Raw genomic sequence first — 12,425 nt, 5'->3', positions numbered from 1 at the left:
CTTAATCCATAAAACCTCTGGAGATAATCAGGTATGTAGACAGTCCTTATGACCCGGGTGGACGCTCCATAGAAATGCTTTTCTTGGCAGAACATCTATAGCTTTAAATATAATGATACCATAAACCTATAATTAATTGTGTATTTTAAATGTGAAAGGTGATAAAAGTTTTATTGTTGCCTGAACAGACTCCAGCAAAGAACAAGCACTCACTGTTTATTTAATTTTTAAAATGTGTCTGCTATATAGTTATAATGCATTATTCATATTTATATTTTAGACATTTTAAATGGAAATATTGATCTAAATCGACATCAAAACATCACCTGCCCCTTTACAAGCAGGGGAAAAAGGGAATATTCAGAGGAACAGTGTCTTGACTGCAGGGGAGTAAAGATTACTCAAGCATGCATGAATCCCTCTAAATATACTTTCGTGGGTAAATGAGAAGGGAAAACAGTTTAAAACTCTTAAATGTCGGTTTTGCATAATAGGCCTCCTTTAAATTTTACCCATCATTACTTCTTTGAAACACATCAGAACTCGTTGCCTTTAAGCCTAATTAGTTGCAAAAGTCTTGTTTCGCTTTTATATTTTGAGGTTGTTGTTTTTTTTTTGTAATTTAATTCAAAACCACCTATACATTTTACCAGATTTTAGTTGGCATCATAAACTCTCATCACTATTTTTGGTTGATTCAAAATGTATTATTAATTACTATAAATTCTATACCACCAAGCAGACACATGCATCTATTCTCCACAAGGCGACCTGCACCAGATCAAACCCTGAGCGCTGTTATAAGGGCTCTTTGTTATGTATGAGAGATTGTACTGCAGCTGGACTGGGACAGACGTGGGACAGGGGCACGATAGTAGCCCAAAATAACCCGTAAAGCCCCAGGTATTAGCACAGATTGTCCTGTTAATCTTCAGTGGGCCATGGTGAAGCAAAGCGGAGCATGCCTGATTAAAAACACAATGAGAAAAGATGTTGAAAGGTACTTATGTAAGCTTGAACAAGGAAAGAGTTGATAAAAAGATTGTACATTTTAAAAGAGCAGAAACATGAATTGTCCTGGGATTTGAATAATATTTATTTAGAATATGTCAAAGGTCCTCATTTGGACTTCGATTTTTCACATAATATTCATCTTCTCGTGCCCTTACTAACATCATTCATAAACAGAACCCACACAAACAGAAAAATAACTTAACTGCCAACATTTCAAAACCGTTTTGACAAAGGTTTGACAATTACAACATCACTACATCCCAGGTGTGTGGAGAAGATAGAACACACCCTAAGCCTTAAAATGTCAAGGCGCTAACCTTTAAATCCAAACAGTGCAAAATTCCTATATCACAAAAATACTTTCTTCTGAATTGAGGTCCGTAGAGGCGCTACAGAATCTCACCAGAAATACGCAACCATATGAATAGCTATTTATTATTCTTCAGGTAAAGTTAAATGTGTATTATCTAACTTTTTTGGAGAGTGCAGCACTTCACTTTGTCTCCATTGGGATGTTATTCCTTTGAATGTGCAACAGTATAGCACTAATCATCTAACATGTAATTGCAGATGTTTTTATTGCTCAAACATATATTTTCATTGTGAGTGAGTTCACCTTTCCACAGATCTGACCTGTAACTTGGCCTGGTGATCACTTATTGTTTACCTTCCAGGGAAATTGATAAATTCAATGTCATACTGTGGAATTTTGTGCACGTTTAAGTTGCAAATAGTTTAATGACACTGTCTAAGGATCACCTGTCCATTATTTGTACCTTTTTACATGTACATAATGTTTACTCCTTGTGTAGGAAATTACTTCATCCTGATTGGCTCCCCGCATAACCAGACATGTGATTGCGACAAAACTTTAGCTCCTGACATTTCAACAAATTACAATCATATTCAGCATTTGTAAGTTTGGGACTTTGGGGAGCTTAAATACATTCCAAAACAGTTTAAACCGCTAAAGCCGCAAGAACAAAGAAACAGGTGACCTTTAAATGCATGAGTCCCATTTTGTTGCAGTTATAGAAGTTATAGAAAGTGACAAATCAAATCCAAAAGCAGCTCCCAGTGGGTATGTGCCCGTGCCTCTTGTGTACCATGGCATTTGATTTCCAAGTCCGTGAACTGTAGCTTAATGAAACCATTCTTCCAGACGATATTCCCTCGGTTGGTGCTTTGATGGTGATGCAAAGTCGGGCCCTGCTCTCTGCACTGGTAGGCGTGTGGTTCATTTGAGGTCTAGTGATTGCATTTACATCATTCTCACTCAGAGTATTAAATCAAGCCGCTGGACAAAATGTTGTTTTGATGCTCCTACCTTCTTTATTTACATATATGCATTTAGTCATTTATGGGTTTGCCTTTGCTGATGGCTGAATTTGCAGGGCTGTAGTTGACTAAAAACATTCTTAAAGACACGCCCTATGCATTGCTTCGGGCTGAAAATGTTGGCAAAATATCCAATTGTGATTAGAATCCTGTTCAGTTGAGTTTTAATTAAATATGTCCAGAAGCGTTAACATGACGGTGAGAAGACTGAAATATGAACAGCTAAACTAATACAAGAGTCACATGCATTTCACAACACGTTTGGACAGCTTTAGGTTTGCAAAGGACTAAAAATGAATGCGAATTTCTAACTGCAAGCATTCAGATTGTGATTTCGATTTGATTGCAATTAATCCTGCAGCCTTAACATTTAGTCAATTAAAAGGGAGGAACACATTGTAGACATGCTTAACTAGTTTTGAGAGCTTGCCAGGACAATCAGACGAGGTACGTATCTGACCCAAAGTGAAGACTACAGAAATCGTAAGGGTTCATGCAATTAAAAATATTTTTTTGCCGAAAACTACCAGTAGACACTGTATTCATCTGTAAAATGAGATTAAACTCACAACCAATGTTTGTCTCTTGGATTAAAAATGGATCTCTTGGCCTAGAACAACAATTGTACAGTTGCCATTTAATTTTATTGTAGAAATACTTTGAGAATACAGACTCCCATCAAGGCAATCCAGGCATTTTCCCCATATACCACGCAGTTGAACATAAAAACTAACTTTTCCCTACTTTGATTCTAGAAAGCAGGGCACTTTCACATATAACACTTTTAATACCCTCTGTTTTTTTATGTTTATATGTATAGTATTAGCACGTCATTATAGTTATAGTGCCATTTCTGTCAAATTTGTCAAGGTTGCTCCCATGCCAGGACAATTACAGGGCATCGTCTATGCTAAAATATTCATGCATTGTTCATACAGCAACAATAATTGAATTTGGAGGTGTCTGTAGAGGAGCCTGCATCTCTAGAGCAGGGCGCACTCACTCTCATTATTCTAGTATACTTGCAGGTGTAGTGCGGCACATAGTCAGCACTTTGGTTTAGGCCCTTACTTAGCACTAAGCATTTTTAGCCAGCAGACATGTGCCCTTAAAACTCATTGATCGTCCTTTGCCCCCTTGCCAGCTCCATATTGCTGCAGCGAATGGCTACGTCCAGGCTGCAGAGTTACTCCTGGAGGGGGGAGCACGCATGGACCTGAGGGACTCCGACGGGTGGCAGCCCCTCCATGCGGCGGCGTGTTGGGGGCAGGTGAGGTCAACGCGACAGGAAGCTGGAAAGTGGTGAAAATAAAATGTTTGTAGTAATGGGATTTGTGTGGTTGTGTAGATGCATGTGGCAGAGCTGTTGGTTTCACACGGAGCCAGTCTCAACGCCAAAACGTTTCTTGAGGAGACGCCCATTGGTAACAACTAAACACTAACACAAAAACTTGAATTTTCATTTTAGTTTAGCTTTTAACAGCGTATTCATTTGTAGTAGCAATACTCTAACCTCCAAGCAAGGTGATTTTGGGTTGGCTTGGAATTATAATGACTTTTATAGTTTCTCTGGAGTTTGTTCTCCAAATTGTATTATTCAAGTCGTCTACTGTTTAAGACATTAATAATAAATTGCTTAAACACCAGTGACTGAATGTGGCCAATACTGTATATCTGCCCTCAGTTGCATTCTGTGTTTTGTTTTTTGTTTTATTTACCTTTGCATCTGACACTATTTGCAGAGAAAGTAAATAGACATAAATATCGTTCTACAGTTAGATTCCCCACAGTTTCTCTGTGATTCTGTAATATTACATCTGAATAGGGGAAAAAATGTATTAAAAATTGTATATAATTTTTGTTCTAAGTTTACCAGAGCAGGTGTGGAGTTATTCTAGGTGGCTCTCTTAAACTCAGTCTAATAAAATGATGTCTTTATTGTTCCCTTTGTTGAACCATTTTGAATAATGACAGAAATAATGCATTTTTTACATTTAGATTTGTGTGAAGATGAGGAGTTCCGAAATATCTTGTTGGATCTCAAACACAAACATGACATCATCATGAAGTCTCAAAACAAGCACAAGACCTCACTGTGCAGGAGGACCTCCAGCGCAGGAAGTCGTGGGTAAGTGATGACACCTGCTGGCGGCCAGGCTGTACTACAACTTGCTTAATAAATATATTATTGAATGTAAAAATATATGGTGAAAAAGATGATTACATTATTATATTGTATGACAGTGTAATACTGCCTATGTGGACACAAAATAAGTAAAGCATATAAGTATATAAATATAAAAGAAGTGTTTGTGTGTCTACAGTAAAGTTGTGCGGAGGGCCAGCCTGTCTGACAGACACAACCTGTGCCGGAAAGAGTATGAGACAGAGGCTAAAATGTGGAGAGGAGGAAGAGAAGAGCAGGATGAACGAGAGAGGGACACTGACCAGGAGAACAGACAAGTGCTTAATGTAAGTGTGTGTGCTCAATGCAAGTGTGTGTGTGCTCAATGCAAGTGTGTGTGTGCTCAATGCAAGTGTGTGTGTGCTCAATGCAAGTGTGTGTGTGCTCAATGCAAGTGTGTGTGTGCTCAATGCAAGTGTGTGTGTGCTCAATGCAAGTGTGTGTGCGCTCAATGCAAGTGTGTGTGCGCTCAATGCAAGTGTGTGTGCGCTCAATGTAAGTGTGTGTGCGCTCAATGTAAGTGTGTGTGCGCTCAATGTAAGTGTGTGTGCGCTCAATGTAAGTGTGTGTGCGCTCAATGTAAGTGTGTGTGCGCTCAATGTAAGTGTGTGTGCGCTCAATGTAAGTGTGTGTGCGCTCAATGTAAGTGTGTGTGCGCTCAATGCAAGTGTGTGTGCGCTCAATGCAAGTGTGTGTGCGCTCAATGTAAGTGTGTGTGCTCAATGCAAGTGTGTGTGCGCTCAATGTAAGTGTGTGTGCTCAATGTAAGTGTGTGTGCTCAATGTAAGTGTGTGTGCTTAATGTAAGTGTGTGTGCTCAATGTAAGTGTGTGTGCTCAATGCAAGTGTGTGTGCTCAATGCAAGTGTGTGTGCTCAATGCAAGTGTGTGTGTGTGCTCAATGCAAGTGTGTGTGTGTGTGCTCAATGCAAGTGTGTGTGTGTGCTCAATGCAAGTGTGTGTGTGTGCTTAATGTAAGTGTGTGTGCGTGCTCAATGTACGTGTGTGTTTGAAATGTGTGTGCGCTCAATGTAAGTGTGTGCATCTGAAATGTGGGTCTGTGCTGAATGTAAGTGTGTATATGCTCAATGTGTCTCTGACATGCAGAATATTCTAAGTTCGGCTTCAAACTAAAACCACTTCCTGTTCATACCTGTTACTTTCACTGTTGCACAGAAGAAATACCACAGTGGATTTTTTTTTTTTCCAGATATGTTTCTTTTCTTGTACTTGCAAATGCAAAATGCTTCCACTGAATTTACTGTAATTGCCTGTCCCATCACAGTGCAGTGTAAACAAAGGGATTTTAAGTGTTTTTAATTAAACGGTCTTTCTCACAGGTGAAGCCAGTGATCGAGCTGCCAGACAGACCCAAGCTACCCGCCATCCTCAAAGACAATCGACAGAACGGGCTCATCTCCACCACGACATCCATGCCCCCGCAGTCCCCCTCCAACGGCACCGCCCCAGACAAGACCTCCCTCCTGTCCACGCCCACTCAGGAAGAGACCTGGGCCCGGGACCGCCCCCAAACTCTGTCAGAGCTGAAAAAACAAAGAGCAGCAGCCAAACTGTTGAACCACCCTTTGTTCAACGGTCATCTCGGCAACGGCTCCACGGACTCCTTCTCCGACGCCAGAAACAATTCTGACGACCCCCGCATGCCGTTGGTCTCGTCCAATGGCAGCGCAGTTTACTACACTCCGGCCAGTGGGGACCCGCCCCTGCTGAAACTTAAGCAGCCACTAGAAGAAGAGGCGCCCAAACCTCGGACCTGCTGCTGTGTGTCATAGCACCCTGGTCATGTGATCACTGATGTCACTAAAAGTATTTGGAGTTAGGAAAGACAGTGTTTCTCCCTCACACCTCCTCCACTGCACAGGAGTACACGGCTCGCTACTGAAAATGGAAACTCGCCATATGAACAAGTGACAAATGTTAAAAAGGCAAATAAGAACAACACTTTCTGGAGAAATACAGAGAGGCAGATTTGTAATTTACATGAAAGGCCACTTTGATCTGATGGAAAGAGAATCTGCCTGTAGCTTCTCAGTAAAAGTACGGAGATTCAAGTCAAGAATTGAAGTCTATGAAGTAACTGAAGGTACTGCATGTTCTGTTGCAGGGCGCAAATGGGAAAGCTTTTGTGTCTCCACAGAGGTTATTATATCAGTACAGGTGAGCACAACAGTCACATGCCTTTTAGACCAAACTTATCTTCTTCATGTTCACGTAGGTCGGTAGAACTGAAAAGCTTAATTACAATTTGCGTTACATGTAAAGACCAGCAAAATCTATAGAAAGGTATTATATGAAATGATAAAAGATCAACCTTTATGCTTTTAACTTGAAAAATTCCAACCCTGTTACCTTACAACTAGTCTTTTTTTAGTATTTCTTGATTTTCACAGCAAAACATGCTCTTTTTGAGAACTGTAAAAGTAAATACCAATATGTGTATGAATAACTAATACATATTGTGTCCAGTGTGTCTGTGTAATATCACTTAATGTTGAAAACCTAAATCTGACCAGAATACATGTGCTATTGGGGAAAAGAACAACAAATAAAACATAAACGTTGATCTTTTAAACCTTCTTAATGATGGCATGTAAAATGTAAAAGGAAGGCATGCCATAGCCCAGTGTTTTAAACAGTATTTCAGTGCTCGTATTCACCGTCCTCTGATCAATCCTTACATGACCACTCCTCTACAATGGATGATTCAATAAGCCTTGTTGGCTGTACATTTTAATTTATATACTGTATTGTAATGTGTAAAAAGCATATTGGTAAAGCTGAGTGTATTTATTATTTGAATGGCATGTATTGAGTGAATGGTTTTACGTTGAGCTGGTGACTTGACCAGCAAAGCACCTTCTGACATGAAAAACTGATAGAACTTAAGTGAAGGGTCTTACTGTTCTTAATGTGTACATGCTATTGAAAACACACTAATCTATCCTCATGCAGGTGGATTAATGTGTGCCACTACAAATAACAGTGTTATTTGTGTGTATGTCTTATTTTAGTGGCCATCGTGTGGCTTTGGTTCACTGTATGTCATGGTGATACATAAGTTAAAGAAGTATTGCATCACTGTAAGTTACACAGATGTGACCCCCATATGCCCTTTAGTTTCCTGTTTATATATAGCAAATCCTTTTACCCTATTAGCTATATATTTCACGCAATGTAGTATGAATTCAACAGCCCAAAATGAACAAATATAAGTGGACTCCTGTATATTTTCTTGTAAGTGCCAAAGAGTCTTCCTTTAAAAACAATGAATATTATAAACCTTATTTTGGCCGCCCCTTTTTGGTGTACAGTACATATTGTCATATATTTGTACAAAGTGGAGTTTTAAATGTAGCTCTCTTAATCTATATCTGTTGCATTGTTGAACAGAACCCACAGGTCCACAGCAGTCTTGCTTCTTTCTACACAATATTTGTGAGTAAATTCTTAATATGTTCTTGTTGTTTTGAAATTGTTGTTAAATACAGTTTTCTAAAGGGGTTCTAAAACAGGAAAGCAATTGGATTTGTGATTGGCCTTATAACATGTGGTGCCATTACATGTAATTAGTTAAGGGTGCACTGTAAAAAGAGGTGTGTAGTGGAACTGAATGCACGATTAAGTTGTTGTTTTTCAATGTGTTGTTAAGCAGAAGATCATGCATTATATTAAATGAATGAGGGCGATATGGCAAACGTAAAATAATCATTACAATTTAGAGCCAAACTCATTATTTCAATAGTGCATTCAGTAGTTACACAGTGCACCTTTAACTGCAGCTAGCCAGCCACTCAAACTGGTGTTGTTAAAATGACGGGGTCAGTATAAGAAAGGGACAACCACTGTTTGAGCAGTAACCTGGGTCATGTTGTACCGAATGAGGCGTGTGACTCAGAGCCTTACTGCCTGTAAGGATAAGATTATGAACAGAAGACAAACTACTGACATTTTGTAATTACTGGAATATATTCACGTTGCAGTAACATATTTGGAATAAATTGTATATTTTGAGAATTTAACCTGTTGGCTACTTGATTTTTCTAAGATGATTAACTAAGATGAGACAGAAATTAAACTAATTTCTCTGCATTTCCCAAAACATTATGTAATTCATCTAAATATAATCCAGACTGAGATTCATTCATGTCTAATTGTCAGTCATATGGTTGGGTGTATTTAATCGAGAGATCCACAGCTAATCCTCTGCATGTGGTTTGGAGCAGTTGCAGTTAAATTAAAACCACAGTATGTAACTTTTTTTAATAAATAATAGACTTTTTTTTCATCTTGGTTGTTTATTGCACTGAAAAACGTGCATACTTACTGTGAGCGGGCTCGCATCTCCACAAACCTGACTCCAGACCTGGATGCAGACCGACCTGACTGAGGGCACATTCCAGTTTCAAATGGGCGCAAACATAATACGCTTCCATTAAGTGGATTTATTTTAGGTGCCTGAAATGAGGGCGCAAACTGAGGCTCCCATGCACCCTTTCCAAAGTATAGTTTTAACTTGCTATTACATGGAATCATGCATGTGACGTGCCACTTCCAGAAAGATACATAGTGTACCTTTAAGTAGCAATAATTAAGTCTACATTGTTTATTTTCAGGAAATTTAAATTAAAGTAATTTTAAGACAAAATAAACTCAAGATCAATAAATATAAGGGGGAAGAATGTGGCTCATTTTTTCCTCATCGTCCAGCCCCGATGTAAACTCTCCAAATGCGCTGTTCATTCATGGTGCCTATAAACATCCGGATATGGTATGGTATGCTTTTATTTGAAACAGGGACAGTGCACGACATTACATTGACCTTAAAAACAGGAAAGATGTCTGGTGCCAGGTTATAGCATAAATACTAATTTCCACCTGTAGTCCCTGGACAGGCTGATGTTTAATAAAAATAAGTTTGGTGTAGATGGATGAGAAACCTGTAAATCTATGATACATATGTCAAATACAACACATCTCTCATTCAAATATGACATTTCTAAAAACATTCAACTCACACACACACTTCCATACCAAATTATTCACACACACAAACACTGAGCTGAATTCTCTCTCTGCTCCTATAGCCACCTCTGTCCTTGAGTTGCATCTGTCTGGTCATGACACTCTCCCCTGACACTTTATTGTATTTTTCCCCATCAATGAACGTCTCTCTCTTTCCTCTACTTTATTTTATTTGATCAGGAAGTCACGTTGAGTCTGAATCTAATTTCCAATGGGGTCCTGAGAACACAGCTAAAACATGCAACATTTACATTAATAAAATGCATACTTGAGAGGTCAGCGGGGTCACAGTGGACACGTCTCATGCAGAGACCGTTACTGCTGCTCCGTTTGTGTGGGAGAGATAAGGAGAAGAAATGCTCTCATCAAATAGAAGGTCCACATTTCACTGGTTATATCTCAGAAGCAATCAGTTTGTCTATTCACGTACAACTTATCAGCAAGCTCAAGACTGTGGTGCATGTCCGTTATTTTTCCACTATGAGCAGGACACCCAAGGTCAATCCAAATGAGCTCACTTGCCTAAGATCCAGAATACGCACTTTTCCAGTAGCTTTCAACTTTAGAGAGAAGCCAATCTGGACAGGCCAAGCAACTACTACACACAACACTCACTCTTATTGACTAACCATGCATTTGTGATGGAACACAGCTTAAAAATGAGCTAGTTATTGTGGTATTTATTTCACTTCAAAGGTGCTTTTTAGTTTGGGCAGAAATGTGTATTTAATGAATTCACTATTTATGTAATTAATATTCATTTTTATTGTACTAATTTTCATAAAGCGTTACTTTCTGATAATACAATAATGACTATAGCTTGGAATCTGCATTGAATCTAAATCTACTTAAATAATTTGTCTAATGCAGAGAAAACCACTCATCACAAATGTCTTCACTCCTGTTACTGGGTCTCTGTTACAAAAAGTTCAGTGAGTTTTTCTGTGGCTCGCTGCCAAATCTCACGCTTCAGTCCTCATGTTTACAGACTATTTATGTCATCTTTGTCTGCTTAAGAACATTTAAATGTCAGGAGGCAGATAGAATTTGTAAAATGTGTGTCCAAGTGTTGTTTTTTTTCACAATTCTAATCAATATTTTACTTTTAATAATTAAGAAATTGGTTCAACTATATTGAAATCAACTTGTGTAAAAAAACAAAACAAATAAATAAATAAATAAATCTAATTGCAGAAAAAGTTGAAATTTATTAAAAGTTCAATCAATTAAGCGATTTCCTTAATATAAAAATACTGAAAAATTAACATCAAAACATAGACCTAGACAAAATGATCCTCTGCTTTTATACCACAAAATTAAGTTCCTTCTTTCAAGTCACATAACCTTTTCTGCAGACTTTGCAAATCTAAGTGTCAAACCACTGCACCTGACACAGCATATTCTGACTCACATGATTACATCACCTTTGACTTTTGTTGCTGTAAATATGTCGGTTATGTAGGTTAAAATGGGTTATTGTGAGGGTGAACTGACAATGGCTGAATTAAGATAAGTTATGGATAAAACAAAACAGAAGTGGATGATCATCGTCATCTAAAACTGGTGCTGTGTCAAGGTGCATCCTCTTCAGGGCAACCTGGGGCACAGAGCAGAAGCCAGCAAACGAGGAACTAAACAAGATAAAAACATCCAACTGCTCTTCTTGGACAGGAACTTGAGGCCCAAACATGTCTGCACGTCAACGTGAGGATGGCCACATGGGCAGCTCCAGCAGGACGTATGCAAATGGCAGTGGCTGTGTGTTTGTCAGTGGGAAAGTCAATCAGACTGGAAGGGGACTGTTTAGCCACTTGTATCAGATCTACAGTGAGAATAACTCACTGAATAGGCTTGTATTTACCGTCTGCAAAAGCTGATCATGGCAAACGCGAGGATTTCAAAAGGTTTATATGAAAAAGCAAAAAGTCTTTCTGAAGGAGCTAAAGGAACTAACATATCAGGCTATTTTTTCTTGTGATTTCTTTGGTATTTATAGTTAACATTTATGTAGGCCTAATATTTAAACACTAATACTGCCGAACTATTAACTATAAATTTTAATGTTAACTAGTTTGCAGGATTGATGGGGGGGACCAGCCACAGTGCGCTGAATACCCAGCAGCGGGGACTGGCTTAAACATGTCACATGTGTCGCCCTGGTAACAGGAAAGAAACTTTATATTCATCAATAAAAAGTCCACGCACGCAGGGATAAAAACACACAAATGCAAATATGAAAACTAAAATGGTTTAAAACGCCATCACTTGAAAACTGAAAAATACCTGTATGAATGTTTTACCTCAGTAATATGTACATACAAAATATTAGAATTAAACACAATTCATAAGCTTTCTCTATGCATTTTAAGGCCAATATTTTCATTCTTGTTTGCTGTATATTGGATTTATAAAGTCGACACTTACAGTGAAAGTTAGACTTTCACTGTAAGAATGACGCACATGGACATGGATTGGGATTTTAAAATGAGTTTATTTGTTCATTCAAATATTCAATCACACAATCTTGAGATTTATTGGCTGAATTTCATTCAATTATAAAACAATATAGAATTAAATTAAAGAACAATGTTAATGAAAAACTGTATCCTTTGCTTCAGAATGTATTCATTTTTGGAGTCTGGTTGTAAATAATTCCTCTCTTCAATGTCCTGTCACAGAAATGGTTTTACTTTGACATGAACAACCCACAAAGAACAGCATTATAAACGATCAGTATGATTGTACTTTTTGTATGTGGATCTCAGGTGTGGACATCACAGGTGGTCCTCAGGTGTGGATGTCACAGGTGGACTATTCACACCACTCTTCTCCAGCACATTTGTCAGT

At 38.4% G+C, this 12,425-nt stretch overlaps 1 protein-coding gene across 1 annotated transcript in view; it reads left to right on the top strand.

The window, feature by feature from the left end:
* Window positions 1–7,092, top strand: part of ppp1r16b (protein phosphatase 1, regulatory subunit 16B) — an 85,257-nt gene extending 78,165 nt beyond the window's left edge. Inside the window, exons 7-11 of the mRNA XM_033967046.2 lie at window positions 3,497–3,622; window positions 3,701–3,776; window positions 4,351–4,480; window positions 4,677–4,824; window positions 5,876–7,092. Of these exons, the coding sequence (XP_033822937.1) occupies window positions 3,497–3,622; window positions 3,701–3,776; window positions 4,351–4,480; window positions 4,677–4,824; window positions 5,876–6,328 (933 nt within the window). The 3' untranslated portion in view covers window positions 6,329–7,092. The remainder of the gene's footprint in view (window positions 1–3,496; window positions 3,623–3,700; window positions 3,777–4,350; window positions 4,481–4,676; window positions 4,825–5,875) is intronic.
* The last annotated feature ends 5,333 nt before the right edge of the window (window positions 7,093–12,425 follow it).

This window comes from Periophthalmus magnuspinnatus, chromosome 5 (genome assembly GCF_009829125.3).
Source record: "Periophthalmus magnuspinnatus isolate fPerMag1 chromosome 5, fPerMag1.2.pri, whole genome shotgun sequence".
NCBI classification, from domain to species: Eukaryota; Metazoa; Chordata; class Actinopteri; order Gobiiformes; family Gobiidae; genus Periophthalmus; species Periophthalmus magnuspinnatus.
The sequence above is the reverse complement of the archived record's forward strand: the minus strand, read 5'-3'. Positions and strand labels throughout refer to the sequence as shown.